The sequence below is a fragment of the Aulostomus chinensis genome, chromosome 3 (genome assembly GCF_037954235.1).
Source record: "Aulostomus chinensis isolate RoL2024-O1b breed Wild chromosome 3, RoL_Achi_v1.0, whole genome shotgun sequence".
NCBI classification, from domain to species: domain Eukaryota; kingdom Metazoa; phylum Chordata; class Actinopteri; order Syngnathiformes; family Aulostomidae; genus Aulostomus; species Aulostomus chinensis.
Window position 1 is genome coordinate 769,965 of NC_141322.1, and position 27,989 is coordinate 797,953.

At 48.6% G+C, this 27,989-nt stretch overlaps 1 protein-coding gene across 7 annotated transcripts in view; it reads right to left on the reverse strand.

Annotated features, from left to right (window-relative positions):
• shq1 (SHQ1, H/ACA ribonucleoprotein assembly factor) overlaps window positions 1–27,989 on the reverse strand; it is a 52,352-nt gene that overhangs the window by 10,293 nt on the left and 14,070 nt on the right. For all 7 annotated transcript variants that reach the window (XM_086197338.1, XM_086197287.1, XM_086197320.1 and 4 more), the window contains 4 exons: window positions 14,538–14,695; window positions 14,115–14,168; window positions 10,891–11,014; window positions 1,894–2,014 (listed from right to left, as the gene is read on the reverse strand). In XM_086197338.1, the coding sequence (XP_086053464.1) occupies window positions 1,894–2,014; window positions 10,891–11,014; window positions 14,115–14,168; window positions 14,538–14,695 (457 nt within the window). The remainder of the gene's footprint in view (window positions 1–1,893; window positions 2,015–10,890; window positions 11,015–14,114; window positions 14,169–14,537; window positions 14,696–27,989) is intronic.

Below are 27,989 nucleotides of genomic sequence, written 5' to 3' on the forward strand. Positions count from 1 at the left end.
CAGCTTACATCACGCTGAAGTCTTTATGAGGCTGCAAATTTGAGACCAACATCTCAGCAGTCAGAGGAATTTTAGGAGGAGAAATGCACACGAGAGGAAACACAGCTTGAATAAATCCAACCCCCCAGCCAGCAATCAGTCATTAATCTGCGTGTCCATCATCTGCGATTGATCGCCGCTGAGGACCGACAAGATACAAGGATCGCACCAGGGGTATGGATTACATCTCATCTTACCACTTGGCTCCTGGAGACAACTCACTTAGCACAGGATGACAAATCCTGCACAGGGGAATATCTCACCCTCTGCAGACAGCCGTGCCTACCAGATCTGTCAGCAAACCTGTCAAACAGCACAAAAGAGCTGAACAACAAACCGCATGTTTGATAGTGGAGGTCGGCTGTGGTGCCTGCAACTCCAGCACTCACAGCTCACAATATGGGCTGCTTTGCCTTTTGACTGGAGGCTCCTTTTCGTGGTGCACTTGCAACATGGCCCCCAAACCGCAGCAGGAGATTGTGTGGAAAGTCTAGCGGGGCTCGAGGAGCCCATGCTCGTGGTTCTCTGGTCCTTCCCCCTGGTCTGCCACCTCCTCGTCCGGCCGAGGTGGAACAGGAACGCGCAGCTGGAGTCAGACAATGTTGGACACGTTCCCTTGATGTCCAAGTCTCCGTGAAAATGCAGTGATGCCGTTTTAAGCTATTTAGAGGCAACTTTCCTGGTTGAGGTCCCTCAATTGCTTTTAGAAATTCTTGGAAATACTGACATGCCGATTTTCTTTTCTTTTTTTTTTAAACCGGCGCCGATGAGATTTCAGTCCTCGTTTCACTGTCATGTGGTAGCAGGCGCCTCTGCACACCTTTTAAAAACCTACACTTTACTTGATTTGGTGGGGCTGACGTGTTTCTCTCATGTTTGTTTCCTCGAGTGGTTGGAGGTGAAAGAAACTGTGTTTTATCATTTCAGAGAGTTTCTTGACATGCAGCTCATCTGACCCAAGTTTCACACTCCAGAACGTGAAAACTCAATCACAGGTCAGGGCTGTGAAAGTATGTGCTAACCCATGTAATGATGGATGCTGGGTGGAGGGCGGCTCGGCGTGTTCGGTCGGGCAGACATTTGTTTCCAGCAGAGTTGAGCACAGAGGAGGAGGAAGAGGTGGAGGAGGAGGAGCTGTATTCTCACCCCTCAGCTAAGAACAGACTGATGAAGCTCTTCAGAGAGTTGACAGGTGAGATGCGGTGCCTCTCGAAAGTTGAGCTGCACCTCCACTCTGCTCTTCTGTTCTGAGAACTAACCCACTCACCAACCACACATTAATATTCCTGCATCCGTACCATCTTTAACAGTAGAATTCAATATTTCAGTTGGAAAAAACGTAGAAATGAGGAAAAAAAAACGTTCAGTCCCTGCAGACTTTTTATCGTGTCTGCATCTGGGCACTGAGCCTACAACATCAGCCACATATTTTTCAACTGGGCTTCTTCCAGACGAGAACGCCACTTGGCTGAACCCTGGCCAAGAGGAGAGCAGAGCTCATTACTGAGCAATGTGCTCGCAGGCTCACATTTGAAATATGTAAGTAAATGTAAAATATGTAGTAGGAGGCAGAAAGAGGCATAAAATCTATCACAAGAGCCAATTTGGCATTTTTGGATTGCAGCGCTGGTGGAAGAGGACAAACTCTCTGAAAGTTTGGCAGAGTTTGTTCTGATAGCAGCTGTTGAGACACACCATGACAGAGACAACAGAAGCTGCACGTCTCGGCCCTGCCGGGACGAACGGCTGGTCTAATCCTCTCCTCTGGAGCAGCGACGCGTTGCAGCTGACAGGCACTTCCGTCACGAAGGTCTGGAAGGTGTGTGAGTGTGTTGAAGCAGTCGGTGGACTCACCTGACCCTCTGGATCCAGATGCAGTAGTCGCTGATGTACAGATCATTCAGTATGTAGGCAGGGTCGTTGTGTCTGAAGACTTTGTGAATGTCAAGCAGGCATTTGAGGACGCAGGCCTTCCCTGGGCACAAGAACACACCAGTGCAGGAAAATGAACCACAGTGTTATTGGTGCTCGGTATTAGGATGACAATACACTCCAGCTGCTGGCAGACACACGGTGCGTCTCAAGGCTTGCAGCCATTGTTGCATACAGAAAAGCCGAGGTAAAGGATCAGAAGAAAATCCCACTGAGCTGCAGAGTAATTTAATTCAACGCCATTTAAGACGAGTTCCTGGTTAAGAACTGGTTCATCCCAGAGAGAAAAGAGCAGAAGACGATTCTATTTGTGGCATTCAGTGTCAACTGAGTGGCAGCTCGACTGAGAGTGGAGCCTCCTCCATCATGAATAGCACTGAATGTGTAATGATTTTCCACTTGACATCAATTCAAGTGTCTGTTCAGCTATTGTGGAGCTGGATAAAAGACCTTTGCTGTACAGAAATGCATTTTGCAGCTATTTGACAAACTGAAAGCTGTAGCATAAACTACCTTAACTATCAATCTGGAATTAGTCTCTCCGTCAAAATATTTCCTTCATTCCTGTACAAAATGCCTCTTGTGCCGTTCCCTTGGCTCGAGTATAGACTTCCTTGGTGGTTCCTGTCATAATACGACTCACGTGCACTGCAGTTACCATGGATACCCTTCACTCACATCATCCTCGTGCACAGCATTACCGTAAATTGTGAATAGCTTCTTCCAAATGGAAAACAAGGGAAGAACAGATAGAAAAAGAGAAGTCAACTAGACAAAAGATGAAAGTTGTTCTCCTGGACGTTAATGGGACCAGTGGTGGGATGTCTACAGGAGCAGCGTTGGCCGCACATCGACAGTCATAATTCTTATTTGAGGAATTGTGCCTCCCCAGAATTTCTGTTTGGCTGTTGCACTGGTGCGCCGTCTCCACGGCTCGCTTATTATTTCCTCATTAAACCTGCTCGACAGACCCCAAGATGCTCAGTTGCATCAGCAGCTGTGTGTCTTCTGCTGGTCGCTGTTAGCGTGTGTCGGTCAATCTAGGGGCTGTTGCTAGTTCAGAGGACGGCGTTTGTCAGGGACCTTGTAGAAGAACTAACCTCCCAGGAAAAAGGTGCTTCGTAGCAGATTACAGCAGATGGCTAATCTCTGTCTGCAGTTCCTGGGCAGGCTGACAGAACACAGCATTAACAGTACAACAGAAAACACACACACACACAATTACACAGGAGCTTTTAGCTTAGCTTCCTCAGTGCTACTAACAGGCTAACTTTGTTCAGGTGTAACACAGCTAAGTAATAGATGTGCGGTGTGGGGACGAGTTTCACCTGGCAGGGTGAAGGAGCGGGGCTCTGTGTTTGCATCAGAACTCGTAAATTCTGCGTTTACTGCCATGCTGACTACATCTGACCCCACTGCACACAAAAGCCCAATGTTAGCAGATTAGCGGGTTTTTGTTGCATCCCTGCCCTGCGTGAATCTGTAGTCACCACAGATTCAGCTATTGCCCTCTATTCCTCCAAGTATCTCAATTTCCTGAGACTGGTATGGGCCCCTTAACATTTTTTAGAGGGAAATGGTCTCTCGGGACCTTCTAGGAAGTTGAAGAAAAAACAGTCCAAGATGAAAGGTTTTTTTTCACAACATTCTAAAGAAATCCTTACAGGGATTTCATGCAACTCCTTTCCCTGTGAAGCATTCACGGATGAAAATTTGAGGGCACGTAGGAAACCTTAGCCACAGGGGTTTGATGCAACCAGGCATCAGTTTACCAATCTTCTACCAATAAGTGAACACAGCAGTCAGGAACCAGCGCGGTTGTAGGCTGCCCAGCCCTTCTGGCACCAATACCAACAGGGGTCACTTGTCAAGGCTGACCAGAGCTGCAGTCTGATTCTTGAGTATGATCTTAAATGAAGCATTCTTTATCTCCTTTAGTGCTTCCAAGTGAGTTCTGTTGTTTTATCACCGTCAGAATCTTCAGCTGACAAGCAGCTGCTAATGAGCTGCTTCAGCACGATCGTGCAGTCGCATCAGTCGTAGTTCGCTACGATGGATTTGGACGGAGTGGCACAATTACTTTCTTCAAGGTGTCCTCTGTATGAGCGAGAGATCCACAGCTAATATATCGGAGTAGTGGCCAGTTAAAATCCTCTGGTGGTCTCATGTTTAACATCCACGTGGAAACATGGGCCATGATCTTTTGAGCCAATAAAACATCCAAAATACCACAAGACGCAACTGTCGGGAACAGAACTCTGCTGGCGCAGAATCACAACCCAACGACTCAAAAGGATGGAAGCATTTACCACTGAGGAACTTTTACACAATCAACTCATATACCCATCAGCTGGTGTGTGTGTGTGTGTGTGTGTGTTTTGGAAGTGCTGATTATCAGATCAAGTCTTTATCATGTTGAGCGGAACACAATCTTGAAACAGAAAGATAGGACTTTTAACGACATGCACACATACCAACGTGCGCACGCAAACACAGAGCTGCACCAATGATGAGGTACAAAAGTACCGCAGCACTCCTCCCTCCAATCATGCATAAAAATAGCCACATGATGCAGCCAACAATCTGCTGAGGGCAAGAGGAAACGCTCGTCTCCACCTCTGCAGAGCTGCTTGGCATTGTCCTCAACATTCCAGGCCAATCAAAATAAACAGAGCACTCACAGTGTGGAAAACCTTAAACAAACATTTGGTTCTTATTTGAGCATGGGATTGCACGCAGGGAACTCTGCCCTCAGCTGCAGGACTTGGATCGTGTGAGGCAAAACACACACTTGCTTCCAAGATTTCTTTTTCTCAGGAAAAGGTGGGAGACCTTTGACTTGGATGTCACTGATACTTCAGCGGCACGCCAGAACTCTGGACATGTGTTTCTGTGCGGTGCTGTTAAGAGATACAGGACAAATAGCAACATGTGGAACGTGGCAGCTGACAGGTCTGCTCCTGGATTTTTTTCGGGTAAACAGTACAGTGAGCGAGTGCAAAGTTTCTGTCCTCGTGCTGGAGCGATGGCGAGTGTGTGGTTTTAACCCTAGTAGTCACAACCCAGAAAATGGACCAGCTACTTCATCAAAAACTGTGTTTTGCTTCTTTTTTTTTGCACCACATCTGGTTTCTGTATGGTGACATGTGAAGCGCCAGATCCACATGGTACCACGAAACACGCACCATGAGCACGGCGTGATGCACAGATCCACATCGGGACCACATTCAATCAATTAGTACCGAATGTTGGCATTTGACTCACATCAAGGTGAGTCAAGTGTGACAGCAGCAGTTGCACGCTGGAGCTCAGCACACGGTCACGGCGAGGGGGAACACAAGCACCGAAGTGGTTACACAAACACAGAAAACAACCGCATCGAACCAGCAGGAGCGGCACAGCTGCAAAGTGGGCTGATGGGGTTTTTTCTGACTAAATTTTAGCTATTGAGATGGAAGTAAAGCACCAAAAATACAGTTGGTACCAGTACTAAATCCTAGGAATTCACACCTGTACTGCTATCTGTTCAGAGTCCTGCTGGATGTGGTGAAGGTCTGAAGTGGACCACAATCAACGGCCCCTGTGTTGTAAGTACTGGACATTTCCATTCTAATAACCAAAAACTTACTTTGGAGTTTGAACAGAAACTAGTTAGTAAAATGCAGTTTATCTGGTATTTTGTAGTAATTTCAATATTATTGATCCAATGTATCCAACCCAGCACTACCATCATTCTACAATAGCCTGCAAGATACGAATAATCTGTGCATGAGATGGAAGATGCACAGTGCAGTGCATAGTTCATACAGTTCGCATGAACTATCCTAAAAGTTCCCCCTTATCCATATTAATTCCCATTTTAATCCCAATGGAAGGTTTCCGACTCCACTGGGAAAGGGTAACATTTCTAAGCTTAGCTCCCTACAAACCTCCTCCTCAGCGTCGAGGTCAGGGAACAGGAGGACAGTCAGATAGTCCAACCTTTGGCTCATGAGGGAAAAAACAAACTTCACTGTAATATTTCAATTTAGCAGCTGTTGCATTGCCACATGAGATTAGTTCATGCACAAGTCCCATGGAGAAGAGGGGGCACTACAGGAAAGACTAATAATCCCAGTTGATGTGGACTCGCGGAGACACAAGTGTTCCTCTGAAGAGGAAGAAGTGAAGTCTACCCTGGCCAACTCTTCTCATCACTCAAACGGCCTGAAGGCACCAACAGCGGCTCCCCCACCCCCACCTCCTGCTCAGTGGCCTTTTAATCACAACTACTGAAGAGGCAGGTGTAGCTCCTTGAGAATACTCCACACGCCGCCACAGACTTGCTCAAATATTTACCCCTGATAGCGTTTCCTCCAGGGCCTGAACCTGCGCGCCGCTATGAAAGGATTTGTTTTCCTAATACCGATGAATGTTTGCTTTTCCTGCCACGTGAATGAAGTGCCTCGACTGGAGCGCGCGGTTCCATTTGTCTTCCCCTGACAAACTCATTAGGCTGTAATGTAAAGCTGAGTGGAAACACACTGTGGCAATTTATCGTAACGTTACCGTTCATAATAAATGGCTCTTTTTCACTTTGAGGGAATAACCATTAGGAGTTATGAGTGAGTTTTGTAAAAAATTAAGAGTAATATTTTTGGCCAATATTCCTCAAAAAGAGGGTTGGTCACTGGTGCTGACCATCTGTTCACTCTGATGGAGAGTTCAAGACGGATCCAGCTCAACACTGGAGAGCTTCAACCGCAGGAAACATGAGTCCAACTGCCGTTTCCTGGCTCTCGTGATCCACTGACCCTCCGCCTTCACGAGCTGCAGAAATGCAACTCAAGACCTTCAAGTTGAACAAAAGCTTCCTTTACCGGCAAGAAGGTGGAGCAGATCCAGGATCAGTGGGGACGGAGAGAGAGCAGGAGAGCAGGACAGAGACAAAGACAGAGGATGGAGGAAGACAGAGAGACAGAAGGAAAGAGAGGGACAGAGAAAAAGAGGGAGAGAAAGGAGGAGAGACTGATGGACAGAGACAAAGAGGGAGAATGGATGGAGACAGAAGGAGAGAGAGGGACAGAGAGGGACAGAGACTAACTGCCAATCACTAAACCAGTGATCCTTAATAGGCGGATGCGCCTACCCAGGCCGCCTATTTGTGGCCCCCAACTGTTGTTCCTTCACGGTGTGGTTTGGTTGGGCGAGCACGTCAAGGCAGGGTGGCCATCATGGGGTTTCCCAAATGGCCAGTCTGGCTAGAGCGATTTTTGTTTTTTGTAACCCCAAACACCATGTTTATATCCCCCCTGCCCTGGCGGCCGCAGCACACACAGGCAGGTACACCGATGACTCACAAGCAACCACACTTGCACTTCACTCACACCTCCAGCAATATGCAGGCTGGGACTCATCTCCATGGCAACGATACACAGACAGCCCGTTCCGGGTCACCCAGAGTTCACTGCTACCAGCACCATTTTTTAACTTTCACTTTTGTTGTTGGAGCAGTTTTTTAAGTTTTAGTCAGTTGGTTAAAGCAAAGGGACGTTTGGTTTGATCGTAGCGTCGATGCTAGGATGAGATGTTCAGTTCACCACAGGACAGAAATCCACTTGTCCTTCCTGCTTGTGGTTCTTTGGGATGAAAAGAAAAGTGTTCCTCACCCCTCCTGACATGTTAGGGTTGGATTCATGACAGGGTCGTGTTTGTTCTATTCTACTATTTATTTTATGTCAACATGGAAATGACAATTTATTTTAGTTTGTATTTTTGCTGTTTTGAATGAAAAGGACATTTTGTTTTGAATATTACAGTTTTATCACAGGTTGCTAGGACCGACCTCAATAAATGGACCTTTGACTCATGGAAAAACTTCTTTGTGGTCCTTTGCGATTTGTATTTGAGCGCTCCTGATCCGAACCCTTCGATTTAAATGGAGGACAAACAAAAGTCTGTTGATGCTTTTGGAGTAAAAGAGTTGACACGTGTTGCTGCATCCACACAATTATAACACGACACAAGAGAGAAAAGGCAAAAGTACTGTGTAGTGACATCAGAAAAAGTACTTGAGGATGTGACGTGTACCAGGAGGAGTCAATGAATGAGACCTGAGGAAAACGTGAGTCTGCGTCAATGAGGGTCTTACTTCTATGTTCCTGTTTAGAAACACGTGTGTAGTTGGCCTACATGCTTCTGACACATCCATGTTACATGCTTGTGTGACCAAAAGCGTTACTGTAGCGTCGTGGTTGCTACGTCACAACAACATGGATGCGTAACCACGGTGGAAACGTCAAGATGGTGGCCTCAGTCTAGAAGTCATCACAAGACCTCATCTAATTAATCAATGAAATATTCAAACTTCTGTTGGTGTTTGAGTGTCACTGGCAAATTTGTTGACTATGCAGCAGTGATTTCAGTCTGAACCACCGGCACTGACCTGCTTCTTTCAGGTCACATCAAACTAGCTGGTGGAGACGTGAAGGTTTCAGTCTACTGGTCAGAGGAGTTCCTGTCCTCTGTCACCCGGTCCAGAACACAGCCTCCTGTCTAGAACGCGGCCTCCTCTCTAGAACGCGGCCTCCTCTCTAGAACGCGGCGGCCTCCTCTCTAGAACGCGGCGGCCTCCTCTCTGGAACGCGGCGGCCTCCTGTCTGGAACGCAGCCTCCTCTCTAGAACACAGCCTCCTCTCTAGAACACAGCCTCCTCTCTAGAACACAGCCTCCTCTCTAGAACACGGCCTCCTGTCTAGAACGCGGCCTCCTCTCTAGAACGCGGCCTCCTCTCTGGAACGCAGCCTCCTCTCTAGGACACAGCCTCCTCTCTAGGACACAGCCTCCTCTCTAGGACACAGCCTCCTCTCTAGGACACAGCCTCCTCTCTAGAACACAGCCTCCTCTCTAGGACACAGCCTCCTCTCTAGGACACAGCCTCCTCTCTAGGACGCAGCCTCCTCTCTAGAACACAGCCTCCTCTCTAGGACGCAGCCTCCTCTCTAGAACACAGCCTCCTCTCTAGAACGCAGCCTCCTCTCTAGGACGCAGCCTCCTCTCTAGAACGCAGCCTCCTCTCTAGAACGCAGCCTCCTCTCTAGGACGCAGCCTCCTCTCTAGAACACAGCCTCCTCTCTAGAACGCAGCCTCCTGTCTAGAACGCAGCCTCCTCTCTAGAACACAGCCTCCTCTCTAGGACGCAGCCTCCTCTCTAGGACGCAGCCTCCTCTCTAGGACGCAGCCTCCTCTCTAGGACACAGCCTCCTCTCTAGGACGGAGCCTCCTCTCTAGGACACAGCCTCCTCTCTAGAACACAGCCTCCTCTCTAGAACACTGCCTCCTCTCTAGGACACAGCCTCCTCTCTAGGACACAGCCTCCTGTCTAGAACGCAGCCTCCTCTCTAGGACACAGCCTCCTCTCTAGGACACAGCCTCCTCTCTAGGACACAGCCTCCTCTCTAGGACACAGCCTCCTCTCTAGGACACAGCCTCCTCTCTAGGACACAGCCTCCTCTCTAGAACGCAGCCTCCTCTCTAGAACACAGCCTCCTCTCTAGGACGCAGCCTCCTCTCTAGGACACAGCCTCCTCTCTAGGACGGAGCCTCCTCTCTAGGACACAGCCTCCTCTCTAGAACACAGCCTCCTCTCTAGAACACAGCCTCCTCTCTAGGACACAGCCTCCTCTCTAGAACACAGCCTCCTGTCTAGAACGCAGCCTCCTCTCTAGGACACAGCCTCCTCTCTAGGACGCAGCCTCCTCTCTAGAACGCAGCCTCCTGTCTAGAACGCAGCCTCCTCTCTAGAACACAGCCTCCTCTCTAGAACACAGCCTCCTCTCTAGAACACAGCCTCCTCTCTAGAACACAGCCTCCTGTCTAGAACACAGCCTCCTGTCTAGAACGCAGCCTCCTCTCTAGAACGCAGCCTCCTCTCTAGAACGCAGCCTCCTCTCTAGAACGCAGCCTCCTGTCTAGAACGCAGCCTCCTGTCTAGAACGCAGCCTCCTCTCTAGAACGCAGCCTCCTCTCTAGAACGCAGCCTCCTCTCTAGGACGCAGCCTCCTCTCTAGGACACAGCCTCCTCTCTAGGACACAGCCTCCTCTCTAGGACACAGCCTCCTCTCTAGGACACAGCCTCCTCTCTAGAACGCAGCCTCCTCTCTAGGACACAGCCTCCTCTCTAGGACACAGCCTCCTGTCTAGAACACAGCCTCCTCTCTAGGACACAGCCTCCTGTCTAGAACGCAGCCTCCTGTCTAGAACGCAGCCTCCTGTCTAGGACACAGCCTCCTCTCTAGGACACAGCCTCCTCTCTAGGACACAGCCTCCTCTCTAGGACACAGCCTCCTCTCTAGGACACAGCCTCCTCTCTAGAACACAGCCTCCTGTCTAGAACGCAGCCTCCTGTCTAGAACGCAGCCTCCTCTCTAGGACACAGCCTCCTCTCTAGGACACAGCCTCCTCTCTAGGACACAGCCTCCTCTCTAGAACACAGCCTCCTCTCTAGAACACAGCCTCCTCTCTAGAACACAGCCTCCTCTCTAGGACACAGCCTCCTCTCTAGGACACAGCCTCCTCTCTAGAACACAGCCTCCTCTCTAGAACACAGCCTCCTCTCTAGGACACAGCCTCCTCTCTAGGACACAGCCTCCTCTCTAGGACACAGCCTCCTCTCTAGGACACAGCCTCCTCTCTAGGACACAGCCTCCTCTCTAGGACACAGCCTCCTCTCTAGGACACAGCCTCCTCTCTAGAACACGGCCTCCTGTCTAAGGCTTTGCTCAGTGTGGATGCATCAAAACAGAAAGGCAGCTTGTTGTCCAGGCACATTGAGGAAAGGCCTCTATCAGCTTCTTTTCGGGGCCAACATAAACCTGTATGGGTATAGGTAGGTAGGAGTGTGCGTGTGTTTGTGTGTGTGTGTGTGGTGGGGGGACTCACCTGACTGCAGGATCCCAACTGTGTCACCAAGAGCCGCCGAGACCAAACCAAAGTGTCTGTAGAGAGGATAGCACAGAACCCTCCTCCCAAAGGACACCAGGACCTCCTGTAAGGAGCTGAAGCTCTGGAGGACAGAGACACCACACTCAGGAACACATCCAGACGGACCGAGACAGCAAGATTACTATCCACTTGATGGATCTGACCTCACCAAACCTTTCCCTAACTTTTAAGACCGACTCAGTTTGGTGTGAATTCATGTCGCTGGTGCGCTAATTACTCCTAACAACTCCTCCATTTATGGAGTGACAAAATGAGAACTTGAAAGTCTCAAACACCTCTGCAGCACTGGCCTGGTAATTAATGTGTGTCTTTAATCACTGCCTCCACTCTCGGGTTTTCTCTGCACCAACAGACATAAGAGCCCGGAGATTTGTATCCACCCTCTTCTTGTCTTTGTTAAGGATACGTAGCGAGCTTGCACGTGCGTGTCATCCGGGATCATGCTCTCCCTGGGGCTTGTTTAGTAAGAGTGTAAATAAGGTCTGCTGCTGAGTGTGGAGGGGGTGGGGGGGCTTCGTCACACCAGCACAGTCGACTGAGGACACGCACACATGCTGCAGATGCAGGGAGGAGGGGATGGCGGCAGTGGGACAAGGTAGAAGGGAAGGATAGACAGTGGGTGCAGGGAGGGAGGAAGCAGAGCTGAGATCAGCTGTGATGCACTCAGCCGAAGACAGAGAGGAATGGATTCTGAAGCAGAGGATGAGGGATGGAGCAGGAGGAGCAGGAGGAGCAGGAGGAGCAGGAGGGCATGTCAATAGGCAGGAGGCTGCCACGCTTCGACTGCTCCCCCTCCAGCTGCGGTCAGAGTCTGGACTTCCTCTGCTCAGTTCTGAACCTGTTGATGAGAACTCTGAGTGTTTCTTCCTCTTTGGTTCACAAACAGAGCCAAAAAGCATCGCCACAAACGACATGGTGTTCACGCTGCTCATTGGTCAGATAAGTTTGAGGCGGGAACAAGACAGTGGATACAGGAAGAAGGTCTGGTATTCTGCTGCAGCACAAATTAATTTCATTAATTAATTTTTTAGTGTTTTCCTTTTTTAATGATTCAAAATACTACATTTGGATGCTCTGAGTTCACCTGGTTGCTGAGTTGGATCGTGTTTGAGTGACACTGTCAAGAGACAATCAAGGTACCAGGAACCAAGTGGAGACCGCCTCCCCAACAGGTCTGCTAAGGGTCAAAAGGTGGGAGGATCGGTTCGTTCACCCTCACTCTGACCATGTTAGTTGACCCTAAATACCTCTGCCCAGCCCACTCAGCAAGGGTGTGCACCATGGTCACAACAAGAAAAGTTGGGGCTAAAAATGAAGAATGCATGAAGGATGACAGGTGAAGGTGAGCCCTGGCTGCTGGCGAGTCACCGTAATTCTCCTTTAATTAAACAGCTATGCAAGAATCACATAAATTCAATTTAAGTTACTATTTCTATACCTCTTAAAGTGCAAACCACAGAGAGAGACCGGGGAAGAAGACATCTACAACAGAAACACAGAATGCTGACACCTCGACAGCACAGACACGCCAATGGAGGTGCTCATGGAGGGAGGGAACCAGCCCAGAGGTGTAATGAGCTGCGACTAAACAGCGGAGCTGCAATTAGTGTGTCCACAGTGCAGCCTTTCATCCACTTGACCATCATCAGCCCCGGAGGAAGAGGAGATTAAACCATTTCCTGTTGTTGTGGCATTTCAACGAGCAGAGCGACCTTTTAAGAGATCGTATGGAAGCACCGGTTTGAACAGGAATTTGTCCTCTGGTGAACGCTGATCAGGACAAGCTCATCTCTCCCACATCAAGACACAACACTTCGCCTGACACATTCACACACACTGTGTTGAAGCAAATGTTGAAGTAATTCTGAGTACATCAGAGTATCTTGGGTCAACAAACTCTCAAACCCTCAATCAGCTCCTGGATCAATACTAAAGGTCTGGGGTCCAAGGGTCCAGGGTCTAAAGCCCCGACAACACTAAAGCTTAGTGTGAGAGACAGAAAGGAATAACAGAAACACTTCGTCGATCCAGCCGTTCAGTTCTGGAGCTCTTAGACCAGCTAAGGGCGAACATGGTCGTGATCGGGTCGCTGGCAGTCAATAAGAAATCAATAACAGTTAAAATAATTAGCAGATCGTCCAGTAACAGCCTCTCCTGGGGGGGCACCAGAGACGCCAGGGCTCCCGTGACACTGGCCATCAGTGACTAAAGCCTCATTTAATACACTGTTGTCCAAGCGTCACGTTTATTGACCTTTGTTCAGCCAAAGAACGAGAGACAGAGACAGAGAGAGACAGAGACAGACAGAGAGAAAGGGAAACAGAGACAAAGAGAGTGAGACAGAGACAGACAGAGAGAAAGGGAAACAGAGAGAGAGAAAGAGAGAGAGACAGAGTGAGACAGAGACAGAAAGAGAGAAAGGGAGAGAGAGAAAGAGAGAGAGACAGAGACAGACAGAGAGAAAGGGAAACAGAGAGAGAGAAAGAGAGAGACAGAAAGGGAGAGAGACAAAGAGAGTGAGACAGAGAGACAGAAAGAGAGAGACAAAGAGTGAGACAGAGACAGACAGAGAGAAAAGGAAACAGAGGGAGAGAGACAGAAAGGGAGAGAGACAAAGAGAGTGAGACAGAGAAAGGGAAACAGAGAGACAGAAAGAGAGAGAGACAAAGAGTGAGACAGAGACAGAGAGAAAGGGAAACAGAGAGAGAGAGACAGAAAGAGAGAGAGACAAAGAGTGAGACAGAGAGAGAGAAAGGGAAACAGACAGAAAGAGAGAGAGAGACAGAGAGAGACAGACAAAGGGAAACAGAGAGACAGAGACAGAGAGAGACACAGACAGACAGAGAGAAAGGGAAACAGAGAGAGACAGAAAGAGAGAGAGAAAGAGTGAGACAGAGAGACAGACAGACAGAGAGAAAGGGAAACAGAGAGAGAGACAGAAAGAGAGAGAGACAAAGAGAGAGAGACACACAGAGAGATAGAGACAGACAGAGGGAGAGACAAAGAGAGACAGACAGAGAGAGATGCATGTGGCGATCAGAGCGATCATGAACTTCAGTCTTTGTGTTCTCCAACGCAGCTCAGCTTCTACCACGTTGCAACAGTTTCAATCTTCTCAGTAAATTCGTGATCCTGGAAATCTTTGGTGAAAACTGACTCACCTCCAGCCAGCTGAGTGTCCCGCTGAGCTTCCTGATGGTCCATGGTGACTCCACCTGCAGGGAGGAGACCAATGACTGACAGGAACTACAGAAGTGAAACAAGCTCCGCTCAATTTGAAAGCCATCTGGACTAAAGCACAGGATGGAATCACTCCACGTTCTAGCAGTCATGAGGGTTTAGCTGGGCTGCAGCCCACACCGCTGGCATTTATTGGTCTTCTGTGGTGAAATCAGCCAGGCTTGCCTCGCCACCTTCAAGGAGTGACACAAAGAGGCCTGGACAGAGCTCTGGGATCTGATGGTAATCTCTTCAGGCCCTGAATGAAACCAAGGGGGTCTAAAAGATTAGAGGATAGCGGGCCATCTCATCCAGGCTAAGTGCTGCTCAGGAGAAGTTGCCTTTTCCCTCGTAATCCCACTCACGTTGTGCTCCCCTCCTGTGGAGCGTACTTCATAGGCATAAGCCAGCAGGATGTCCACCAGGCTGAGCCACACCTGGGAGCGGGAAGGCTTGTCCAGCAGGTAGGATCGGTTGGTGAATTTCCTCAGCTGCTCCCTCTCGTCCTCACTGAACAACACAGCTGCAACAGAACAATTAAGTCATGAACGCATCTTGGTGAGCCTGACTAACTCCTCCTGCTGCTCCTCCTTGGGTTTTTCAATGTGTTTGATCTTGAAGGTAAAAACTGCCTCCCAATACACGTTTGCTCCTCCTGCACTCCTGCTCCTATCACAAGCTGCAGAAGGTTTCTTAAGCCCCTTTCACACTGCACCAAAAACGCGGGTCAACAGGGGTTTTTGGGCACTCTGAAAGGGTCGACTCTGCGTTTCGACCCGCGTCGACCGACTCGCCAAGCGACCCGGGTGTTTAGCGGCTCGGCTCGGCTCGCCTGCAGTGTCAAAAAGGCAACCCGCATCGTCTCAGGTTTCACGCGACCTCCCTGTCGCATCCTGATTTTGTCTCTGTGCTACCTGTCAGGCTTCTCCTGTAGCTTCTTCGGCGCCCTTCCTGTCGAGCCAAAAACTCCATCCTCCTTCGCTGCAGTGGCGCTCGGACATTTTCCAATCTGCGCCGAGTTTGTCTGCTTTGCAAAAGAGACAACATTGCATGCAGGCAACGACAACGCTGACGTTCATCTCATTTGTTTACCTCTCGGTGTTCCTGCGCACGTTTATGTGTAACGATGACGTGTCAGCGCGATGACGTACGAGAGAGAAAAACACAGGCACGCAGCCTCACAGCGGGAGTTCAGACCCGGGTCTGCTGGAAGCTTGAATGCGCCTTGATGCCAAGCAAACACGGGTCCAAAAACCTGCGTTGACACGTGTTTTTCAGTGTGAAAGTGTATAAGACACTGACATGGAGAGCCAGGTGAACCGTAACGGTGCATTTGACTTCAGGAACCTCAGCAGATCGTTGACATCGCGTTTCCAGCCCAGGTGGTGGCAGCACTGATGCCATGTTGAGAAGTTAGAGGATGCAGGAACATTAAAAGTATGTTTGAGTTTTCCTCTACCAGCACTGCCCGTCCTCACGTGACATGCTTCTGGTCATGCAGGCCCTGTTCACACCTGCTGTTACTAGCGGTCAGGTCACCTGATCCTTGAAACCATAGTCTGAGGTGGTCCCGACCACATCACCTCAGTAGTGTAAATGCTACCACGTGGAGGAGCCGCATCAGCTGATGTCCAGTGTGAGAGCGTGAACAGTGGTGTATCATTACAACATCTGATCATGTGACTGGTATGATCATGATTATTGCTGCATCAAACATCTGTAGTGCTGCAAGTATTTCTGACTGGTCAACACCAGGAAAGCATCATCAGCTGCTCTCTTACGACAGAGCGAAAGCCTGGCAACCATCAGCTGATCTCCCTCATGATGGGGCCAACAGGCTCAAGTCCTGGACGAGTGAAAGTACAAACAAAACCAAGTTCTAACCAGACTGAAACTAAAAAAGTTACTGGGGAACTCGGGGGAGCAGGGACCCCGAGGAAGACAGAAACAGCCACAGAATCAGGACAGAATCAAATGAACCGCCACAAGACGACGGGAAACACAGAGGTCAAATACACAGGGAAACGGGACACAGGTAGCGCAACAATCACAGGTTAGACACACAAGGTAACCAGGAAGACAAGACACTAACTACAAAATAAAACAGGAACTCGAGACAAAAACAGGATGCTAATTCCTTCAGGTTTAAAAGTGTCAGTGGCTAGCTTGGAAGCCAGGCTGATTGATCAGGAAGCTTGTGCGCACAGGAACAACCTGCGGATTTATGGAACACCTGATGACAAAGAGGGCACCGACATGGCCGGTTTCCTGGGTAACCTCCTGAGCACTTCACAAGACTTTCCACATGACGGAGACCTCCAAATTGAGCGGGCACACTGAGCTCTGGCACCAAAGCTCACCAGCCCACAGGCAATAGCCTGCTCTGAAGTGGTCCCGTTCAGCAGCTGGCGGACCAAAGAAGAGGTTATAAAGAGAGCCTGGCAGGCAAAACACCTTCTTTAGGTGTTTTACGACGTCTGTTTCTATGTGGGCCATGACCACCCTACTGAAGAAACGCGGCAAATACACCGAGGCCAAAAAGGTGGTAAAAGAAAAACAAAGTTTCAGACGCCACACCCAGCAAAGACGCGTGTCTATCATGAAGACGTCACCGGCTGATCCAGAATGCTGTGGAGGCTACGAGGGACATGTCGACGTGAGGGTTTCTAGTCACTGTGGTTAAGACCCCCACCACACTGTACCAAGAGGAGACCCAGCTCCTGTCCACCTGGCAGGTGGCGGGGAGAAGGGGAGACCACGTCGGAAACCAGGAGGCTGTGGCTGCAAGTGGCAACGCGCAATCGAAACCCAACACTCATTTTAAAAACAGACTTCAGGAGCTTAGGAGACCCTCCCAAGGCACTACGTGACCACGGATGGAGCCTTTCTTGGGACTTTGCAGAGAAGTCTTATTTGATTTCTATGTGGAACATGTGGAAGACCACCATACAGTCTTGCTTTACATGGCCTACACCTACAGTACATCTGATAATAGTCTACACTTGTAATACCTCGTTTAATCAGATGAAACAGGATTTGTTAGACAAGCCATCCCTGATAAGTTTATTTTATTTTTTATGTGGACTCTGGCTGACACACGGCCACATCTCAGGGCCCCACCAATGCGACGTGGGACGTCCCCTTACGAGGGCTTTGACTTTACAAGGTCCCTCAAGGCTTCTTTGAAGAGAGCCTCAGCATCGGGAACAACAGTTCTGAACTGCGCCAGTGAGGTTCTGTTCCAGACTGTTTTCTTTTGTGTTTTGCGGGAAAGGTAAGTTTGATATGCGTACTTCCAGGGACGCCAGGAGAGGTTTTGGGATGTGTGACAATCAAAGTAGATCTCAGTAGTAGACAATGAATAAGCAATCCCTTAAAGTGATTTCTCTTAATGCGAATGGGGTGTTAAATCCAGCTAAGAGGAGATAGATACCGACAAAATGAGAAGGGAGAATGCGCAGATTCTTCATTGCTCTTGCAAGAGACAAATGTCACCCCACCAGAACACGACAAATTTAGGAGAATGGGTTTTTCTAGGGTTTACTTCTCACCTCATAAATCAGGCCACAGGAGAGGCGTGGCAACAAATACCATTTGAACAGGTTTCAGAGACAACTGATACGGAGGGGAGATACACAGTCGTCTCAGGGAAAGTACATGACGTTACTACGACAATTTGTAATATTTATGCTCCCCCTGGAAGTGATTTCGTTTTCTATAGAAACACATTTGATTTGATGATAGAGAGCAAAGGGGTCGTTATATGTGATGGAGATTTTAATATCCGTCTCAATCCAAAAATTCAGCTTCTACACGATTACACAGGAAAATGGACGCTTTGATGACAGAGCTTGGCATATTCGATTTATGGAGGGATACCCATCAGGCCGTGACTGTACTTTTTACTCACATTCACACAATGTTTATTCCAGAATAGATAATTTTTGTATTAAAGAGATCGCCATGGAATACGTGACTGTGATATTGGATGTACTGGTCAATCCGACCACGCCCCCCCCGCGCTGTACCCCGGCAGAACTTTACGGAGGTTGAACACAAATATCCTAAATAACCCAACGTTTAAAACCCAAACTGGACAAGAAATAAAAAGCTTTCTGGAAGAGGATGACATGGAGAGGTGGACTCTGCTTTAAAAGCCGTTATGAGAGAACAAAACCAGAAACACTAGCTAGAATAAAAGCCATTAGAAATTAAATAAATATGATATACACACAGGAAATTGAAAAAAGATTATGTCGACAACACAAACTTATTATGACTAAGGAGCAAAATCACTAAAAGTGATCTTGGTGAGAAAAGCCCCTCTAACTGAGACAGAGCTAAACAGGGCTGCCCCACCCTGAGGACAAGGCAGTCCCCTTCCCCTCAGACTGGTGTGGGGCATTTAGAGCTGAGTTGGTGCCAACGCTTCTCCAAAGTTGTAATACGACCTTTAGGGATGCTAAAATGCCTCCATCTTGGAATGAGGCGGTGATTTCCCTTTGTCCCAAAGCGGGAAACGTAAATTGGAGTGTAGTTCGTTCAGACCTTTTTCAGTGCTCAGTGTTGACTACAAACTTTATCCAACCCTCCTCGCCAGAAGACTGGACAAGAGTCTCCCTCAGCTTATACACAACGGTCAGACCGCATTCATCTCACAAAGACAGACTCACGACAACGTCAGAGGGTCGTCACACACATCCCATCACCTCCCACAGAATAATGCCGACGCTTGTTTAGTTCGGCTGGACGCAGAGAGGGCCTTTGACTCGGTAGGTTGGCCTTTTCTTTTAAAGGTTTGAGAAAGATTTGGCATGGATTGATTAGGGGGAGCCGTATACATGAAACAGCAACTCATCAACTGGGATGAACAAAAACGGACAGCTCTCAGACACCCTTATACCGGAACGTGGCTCGAGACAGGGATGTCCCATTTCACCCCTGCTGTTTGCGCTCTATGTCGAGCCCCGAGCTCAGCGGATAAGACGGTCTGAGTGTGACAGGCATCTGCATTAATGGAGACGAACACAAGGTGGTGCTATATGTATCTATTTAAGTAACCCTCTTAATTCATTCACCAAATTAATGGTCCTCCTAGAAACAACTGGTAATTATTCAGGATATAAATTAAATTTACAAGACACAAATTTATCAAATTCATCATCAACTACCGACCTACAAAGCAACTTGGCGAGAAATTTCATGTTGATTGGGATCAAAATTCATTAAAATACAGAGGAATAAACTTACCGAAAAGAGTTTGAACACTGGCAGAGATAAATTACGGCCCCTCTTCATGAAAATTAAAGGAGGCCTGCACAGATGGAGCCCAATCTTGTACCTTAGTCTTCGTCACAGGATTGACTCAGGAAGAATGAATGTCCTCTCACGATATATCTCTTCCTTTTCCAGGAACTCCCTGTAGAAAATTCCTCACAACAATTTTCTGAACTGGTTAAGGCAGGGTAGAAACCCAGGGTTGGATTTAGAACTTTACAACCTCCAAAAGAGCAAGAGGGAATGGCACTGCCTAACTTTAAAGACTGTGTCTGCGCAGCTCAGATCAACCCCCCGTTCATTTGTGTGACCCATCCTTTCGCGCCAGATGGAAAGATTCGGAAGATCCTGAGTTTCAGCCTCGCGAAGTAGATAAGGGTTTTAAATCATGGCGTTTGAAAGGGATCCCGACGTACTTCCCTCTTACACTAAAGGGACAATTCAAAAACTTTGAAAAGTTGAGAGAAGACTGGGACCTTGAAAGAAATGATTTTTAAGATTCCTCCAGGTGCGTTATTGTTTGGAGCGGAACGGAAACAGACCTTAATGACCCGATATTGTTAATTCTTATTGATGCTTACCAAAGTAAATTGAAAAAGGGTGTCATTTCTTAAATTTATGAAGGCAAATTGTCTAAAAAGTCCCATAATACAGGTTGTGTGACGGAAAACTGGGAGAGAGAGGGTAATCTGTGACTACCTGGAGAGGACTGGCTGGACATTTGCCAGTCCCGGTGGAGGTGCACCAGCCTCATGTATGGTGGAGATGGATGGAAATGAGCGGTCCGTTGCTTCATCACACCACAACAAAAGGCCTATTTTTCTGGAGGGGAAGCTCCATGCTGGGGACCACGTGGACCCCGGGAAGCCAGTCGCAGGCATGTCTTGTGGGAGAGGCCAGTGGTTAAACCCTCCTGGACAGAGCTTCAAAGTGTTGGGAGGCTGACTGAACCCAGAATCACCAAAGCAGATTTCCACAGTATTTGTAGGAAATTTAGATTTGCAGGTTAGGCCAGCTGATGAATATTTATTTGGTACTTTGATAACAGCTGGTAAAAAAGCACTTACAAACCATTGGTTGCTGTCTGACTCCCCCATTACAGGAGTGGACAGACCCAGTGAACAAGACTACCTTCGCCCTTCGCCTCCGGACAAACACATTTATTAAACCGGGGGCCAGATGGGCCTGACATGCCAGGCTTTAACAGACACAAGCACTGGGATGCTGTTCTTTATACTTAATTAAGGAATGTTTTATTTGGCCTAATTATTAATTTGTATTATATTTTATTTCAATACTGCCTGGGAGATCTTTCTTTATTTGCTTTTTTATAAATGTCTCTTTCCCAGTTCGTTCAAAGTTCTCCAATGTTTCATTTGACTTCCTGTGAACAAAAACCTCAATTGTGAGTGGTCAAAATACCAGTGTATTTTGTCTTAAAGTAAGCAATGTATTAAAACTCTCTCACAAAATAAACATAAAAAAGCTGAACTTTTGCTGGTTCCAGGTTCTTTCATATATCAGGACTCGGCTGTGCTCAGGTCATCCATGACAGAAATCAGGGGTCTCTGGACTGTTGGACCGACAAACTTTAGCTGGTTTAATTCATTTGGAAAAGAACAGTTTGCAGTTTATCATGAATCATTCACAATGAATGAAAAGATGTCTGCAGAGAGAGTAGGAGGGCAAATATTCCAGGCAGCAGTGATCAGAAATGCACTGCAGCTGGAGCTGAGGGCTGGAGCCACAGAGAGCAGAAGTCAGCGCTACGGGGCTGCGAGCGCTCGCTCGTTAGCAGATGTCGCCTCCATGTAAAGGAGCGGAGATTTAGTCTTCTTCATATTGTTGACGTGTCTCAGTGTGGAGGAGGAGCTTGAGCTCAGCAGCCTCCACACGCTGGCGCGAGCAGACGTGGTTTTCACATGTAAACTACTTGTGAAGTGTTTTTCTTGGCCACCCTCACACTTTCACTCAGCAAAAGCAGTGCTATTGTTGGCTGACGAGTGGCTCTCCTGGAGCTCTGCCTGGTTGAGGGGCACCATGACAAGGGTTGCTGGGGGGAAGCAAGAGGCTGACATTAAATTACCTGCTTTAGTAGAGCTGAGCCCTCACTGGTGCATTTCACAGCTAAACGGCTCTGCGTAAAGCGCCGTCATATCAGCAAAGCTTTGAAACTCATCTCTGTAACTTCACTAACTCGCCTCTTGGATGAGACATCTGCTTAATAGAGATGGGCTGCGTGGCTAATGAGGTGGCACAAACAGACTTCAGTCCCATTTAAGCTCTCGGCGTCGTTCTGTATTGAGAGGCGTGTGAATGACTCCGGGAACACGCTGGAACGCTCGTCCGTCTCTCCTAGCAGCGTGTAAAACAGCTGAAAGCAATTCTGGTCTCTGCATGAGGAGAGGAGCGTCCCTGCACCGAGCCCCTGATGTGTACTGGCTGGAGGACCAACAGCCAATACACACCATGTTTAAAATATACACACACTTAATACGAATACACACACATCCAGACACACACACCCTCTCTCTCTCTCTGCAGTGGGAACTTGGCTCTGCCAGGAAGGAGATTCCTGCTGCATTACGTCAGGTTTCAGCTCCCTGCAGATGCTACCTGACTCTCCTCATTGCAGCAGCAGCGCAGCAGAACACGCCAACACAAAGACACGCATGCACATGCCAACACACACACGGACACACACAGACACGGCGTGAAGGCATGAAAATGGAGCACACACAGGAACACGCTGAGTCACCAGGGCGACATAAAAGCCAATGGATTTCCTGCAACTGCACAGAGATGCGAACATGCACAAGGGTAAAGGGAGGGATGGAGGGTTGGAGGGATGGGAAGATGGAGGGATGAAGGGACGGAGGGATGGAGGGAGGGATAGAGGGATGGGAGGTTGGAGTGATGGGAGGATGGAGGGACGGAAGGATAAAGGGAGGGATGAAGGGTTGGAGGGATGAAGGGATGGAGGGATGAAGGGATGGAGGGACTGAGAACGTGGCAACTTTCTGAAAATGTGTCTGCGTGGCATCATGAGTTCCAAAGAACAAGACGGAGATTTGATTGAATGTTACAACCACCCACCTATCCATCCATCATCCATCCATCATCCATCCATCATCCATCCATCGTCCATCCATCATCCATCCATCATCCATCCATCATCCATCCATCATCCATCCATCGTCCATCCATCATCCATCCATCATCCATCCATCCATCCATCATCCATCCATCATCCATCCATCCATCCATCCATCGTCCATCCATCATCAATCCATCATCCATCCATCATCCATCCATCCATCCATCATCCATCCATCCTCCATCCATCGTCCATCCATCGTCCATCCATCGTCCATCCATCGTCCATCCATCGTCCATCCATCATCCATCCATCCTCCATCCATCATCCATCCATCCTCCATCCATCATCCATCCATCCTCCATCCATCCATCATCCATCCATCGTCCATCCATCATCCATCCATCGTCCATCCATCATCCATCCATCGTCCATCCATCGTCCATCCATCATCCATCCATCATCCATCATCCATCCATCGTCCATCCATCCATCGTCCATCCATCCATCGTCCATCCATCCATCGTCCATCCATCCATCGTCCATCCATCCATCGTCCATCCATCCATCGTCCATCCATCATCCATCCATCGTCCATCCATCGTCCATCCATCGTCCATCCATCGTCCATCATCCATCCATCCATTGTCCATCCATCGTCCATCCCTCCATCGTCCATCCATCGTCCATCCATCGTCCATCCATCGTCCATCCATCGTCCATCCATCGTCCATCCCTCCATCATCCATCCATCATCCATCCATCGTCCATCCATCCATCATCCATCCATCATCCATCCATCTTCCATCCATCTTCCATCCATCGTCCATCCGTCCATCATCCATTCATCGTCCATCCATCCATCATCCATCCATCGTCCATCCATCCATCATCCATCCATCGTCCATCCATCGTCCATCCATCATCCATCCATCGTCCATCCATCCATCCATCCATCGTCCATCCATCCATCCATCCATCCATCGTCCATCCATCCATCCATCAATCCATCGTCCATCCATCATCCATCCATCGTCCATCCATCGTCCATCCATCCATCATCCATCCATCCATCATCCATCCATTGTCCATCCATCCATCCATCGTCCATCCATCCATCCATCGTCCATCCATCCATCCATCCATCATCCATCCATCCATCATCCATCCATCGTCCATCCATCATCCAGCTATCGTCCATCCATCCATCGTCCATCCATCCATCCATCATCCATCCATCCATTGTCCATCCATCCATCCATTGTCCATCCATCCATCCATCGTCCATCCATCATCCATCCATCCATCGTCCATCCATCCATCCATCGTCCATCCATCCATCCATCATCCATCCATCCATCGTCCATCCATCCATCATCCATCCAGCCATCCATTGTCCATCCATCCATCCATCCATCCATCGTCCATCCATCCATCCATTGTCCATCCATCCATCCATCCATTGTCCATCCATCCATCCATCCATCGTCCATCCATCCATCATCCATCCATCTGTTTTCTACTGCTCATCTGTTAAGGGTCATGGGGGTGGAGCCTATCCCAGCTGACACTGGGTGAGAGGCGGGGTTCACCCTGGGTCACCAGTCCATCACAGGGCCATCAGGAGCAATTAATGGTTCAGTGTCTTGCTCAAGGACACTTGGACATGGTCACTGGGGGTAGTGGGAATCGAACAAGCGACCCTTCAGTTGCAAGATGGCCACGCGACCTCTGAGGCACACCGGCCCTTTTAACAACCATCTGTTGTTAAAAAAGATGATTCTGGTTTGAAAACGCAAACCTTGACCGTGTGTTCACACCGGACGCGAACGCGAATTTCATGTCACGTCCTTCACGCGTATTCGACGCCGGCTGACCTGCCCGAGTAGCGAGTATTTCTGGCAACGTTCCCTTCCGCCATTTCACCATGAATATTCACAGAACTGTTGCGTTCTACCTGCCGTGGAAGGCAGAAATACGTCGGAAAACTAAACGCCGTCAATCTGGGTTATCAGCACCATCTAGAGGCGAGCTCAGCTCGGTGAATCAAACCCCTCGGTGAACCGAGCTCCTCCAGGGGCTCCGTAACTGCCGCTTCAAGCGGTATTTTCGGATGACGACTGGCCAGTTTGACGACCTGCTAGCTGGGATCGGTGACAGGATGTAACGGATGGACACCAGTTTATTCAACCGGTTCTTGTAATTTTGACACGTAGTGTCATAGCACCGGGTTTCCACACATAGCCACAATCAACTTGTCCACCATCTTGTCAGTCTCAGTCAGTAAGTCACAGTCAGCCATGACGTCGGGACATCCTCAACACTGATTGGCTGTCTTGACGCAAATTTTTTGCCAAAGTTCAATATTGTCAACTTGCGAGAATGCCGAATATTTCGGCTCATTCGTGCCGCCAGACTGAAAATTCACGTCATTCGCGCGTTTGCATGGACTTTGAATGGAAACTGTTTGCGCGAATTCGCATTCAGTGTGAACGCACAGTTACAATGAAACGAGCAGACTTTTCACACGTTTTCAGAAGAACCTACAAGAGGATTGGGTCCAGTTGCCTCGTTTGATCATTTTTTGAGGGTTTCACAAGAGCATTTCCTCTGAGGACAGTCTTCACCACCACAGTCTCTGAAACGTCCGGTCACATGTGAACCATCAAATTCATCTCCACGTTCACCTGTGAAGCCGTAACTGAAATGACTGACGAGCTGCGTGGTTCAATACCACGTAAACCAACGTAAATCCATGTCAACTAAAAGAAGTTTTCCACACGGGATCCGCAGGTTCCAATCCAAGTCTTCGGGAAGAAATTTCCATTACTTTCCTTTAATTTGGGAATTCCTCTATTTTACGAATTCTTTGAATCTTTCAAGTTTTTGTAAATGTTCACGTGAGTCAGCAGATGGTCCAAACCTCCAAGTCAGTGGGACGCCGCCACACAGGATGATGCTGATCCTGCAGCCGCGTCACTGAGGGCAGCAGAGCCGTCACCCACATTCACCCTGGTTTGATCGCCATCTCTGCTATGCGGCCAATCAATGTCATTAGCACGCGGTGAACGAGGCTTTTGCTGATGGGACATTAATTTCTGACCTAATTCCTCCAGTTGGACAGCAGTCTGGCCCTCCACGGGTCCAGATGGTTTGATGGCATGGAGGAAATCTGTGTTACCACAATACTGCTGAACTGAAAATTCTACAAATGGAAAAGGCCCAGATTTGTGAGGGCGCCGTGGTTCGTTTGGCGGGGCTTTTATGAAGTTGTATGCCTAAATTTGGGTTGTGCAGCGTAAACCTGGTCAAAGGTCAAACCTTTCCTCACGTGCTGCCGAGCTGTCAGGTCCCTTTAGTGGATGGCGCCGTGTGAACACGAGCCTCCTGAGGACAGCTGTGGCTGCGGCCACTTTCTACTTCATTAGCGCCGGTATCCACATCCATCTGTCTGGTGTCATATATATCAGTCTCAGTGGGGGGGGGATATGTGACAAACACTTAAAATCAGGAGCACATTTTCAAGACTGGACGGCGAGCTGTTTAACCTGGCCAGTGCTTCACCACACTTAGCTTTGGCTGATGCTAGTCAGCCTGTAGATTTAATTTGCTGCATTCATCTACGCCTGGGCGACGCGGCGTTCACACTGCGCTAAAATCTGCCTGTTAGCAGCAGATCGAGGACCAGGCGTCCATGTGACACGCCTAGCGGCGCCCCCTCCTGGGATGATGATATCTATTTAATCTAAATCCTCTCTCAAGCACGCAGTAGCACTGCCCTACACGTAAGCTTGGGCCGGGAGCCACGCAGCCGCTTAAGCTGTTGGAGGAGCTGCACGCCACAATTAAACAGCTCCTGCCGCGCTGAGTCCCCCGAGAGCCTCTCACACCTCCGTCTTAGTTAATGAGCCCTGGTTCATCTGATCAGCAGCCCCTCCCACCCCTCTGGACCCAGAGAGCAACAGGATACGGAAGATATGTGAGGGGCAGGAGTGCTGCCTCATTGGCTCTGAGAGCGTGAGCAGCACAACACTCACAGAGCCAAATGTGGGGCTTCGTAGCGCCCGAGGCGTTTGAGCAGCGGGGGGGGGGTTATTGTAAGGGAACAATGTCAGTGCTGACCTGACATGAACCCTAGCCAACATACTCCTGTTAGCATGAACAGCATCACAACCCAACCAGTGGAAGACAGAGCAACACCAGAGGGACCAGCAGGACTAGAGGGACAAGAGAGACAAAAAGGACTAGAGCCACATGCAGGACTAGAGGGAGTAGCAGGACGAGAGGGACGACAGAGACAAACAGGAGTAGAGGGACCAGAGAGACAAGAGGGACTAGAGAGACAAACAGGACAAGAGCCACATGCAGGACAAGAGGGACCAGCAGAACTAGAGGGAGTAGCAGGACTAGAGTCACATGCAGGACAAGAGAGACAAACAGGAGTAGAAGGACGAGAGAGACGAGAAGGACTAGAAGGACCAGCAGGACTAGAGGGACCAACAGGACCGGAGGGGCTCTTCGGAGGACATCTGTGGTAAGAGGAGAGTCATCCGTAATGCAGGACTTCTCTCTCTATTATTTGCAACGTCGCGCCACCTTCTGGTGGCCTTCAGTCACTACGCTGTTGCTCGACAGGTTCACGTCATGGTTCTCCATGCTCCTCCCTCAGGGACGGACTTGGAATCTCTGAGAATGCGAGTGCCGACAGAAGCTGGACAACCAGCATCTTCCCCTGAAATCACGTAAACTGGGAGGGATTCTGTCCTGGTCCACAAGCGTGACCAGCCACTAAACACACGTGTTGTCAGGTGCTTTATGCTTCAAGTGTGTGTGTGTGTGTGTGTGTGTGTGTTTAATATTTGTGATTTTTCTGTGTGTTTAAATGTTCAGTTTGCTTGCAACAAAAATAAATGTCACACAGCCTTTGATTGTTGTGTATCATCAATAAACACAAACATGGGCTGTCACAGCCGAGTGAGGAGACGCGTTGGTTTCACCTTCATGATGACGACTGGAGCTCTGAGAACTGCTGATGACCACCGCATCTGTTCTAACAGAGTAGAAGGTATCTGTTCTGACTGGAACATATCTGTTCTAACAGAGTAGAACGTATTCATTCTACCAGAGTAGAACATATCTGTTCTAACAGAGTAGAACGTATTCATTCTAACAGAGGAGAACATATCTGTTCTAACAGAGTAGAACGTATTCATTCTAACAGAGGAGAACATATCTGTTCTAACAGAGTAGAACGTATTCATTCTAACAGAGGAGAACATATCTGTTCTAACAGAGTAGAACGTATTCATTCTGACTGGAACATATCTGTTCTAACAGAGTAGAACGTATTCATTCTAACAGAGGAGAACATATCTGTTCTAACAGAGTAGAACGTATTCATTCTAACAGAGGAGAACATATCTGTTCTAACAGAGTAGAACGT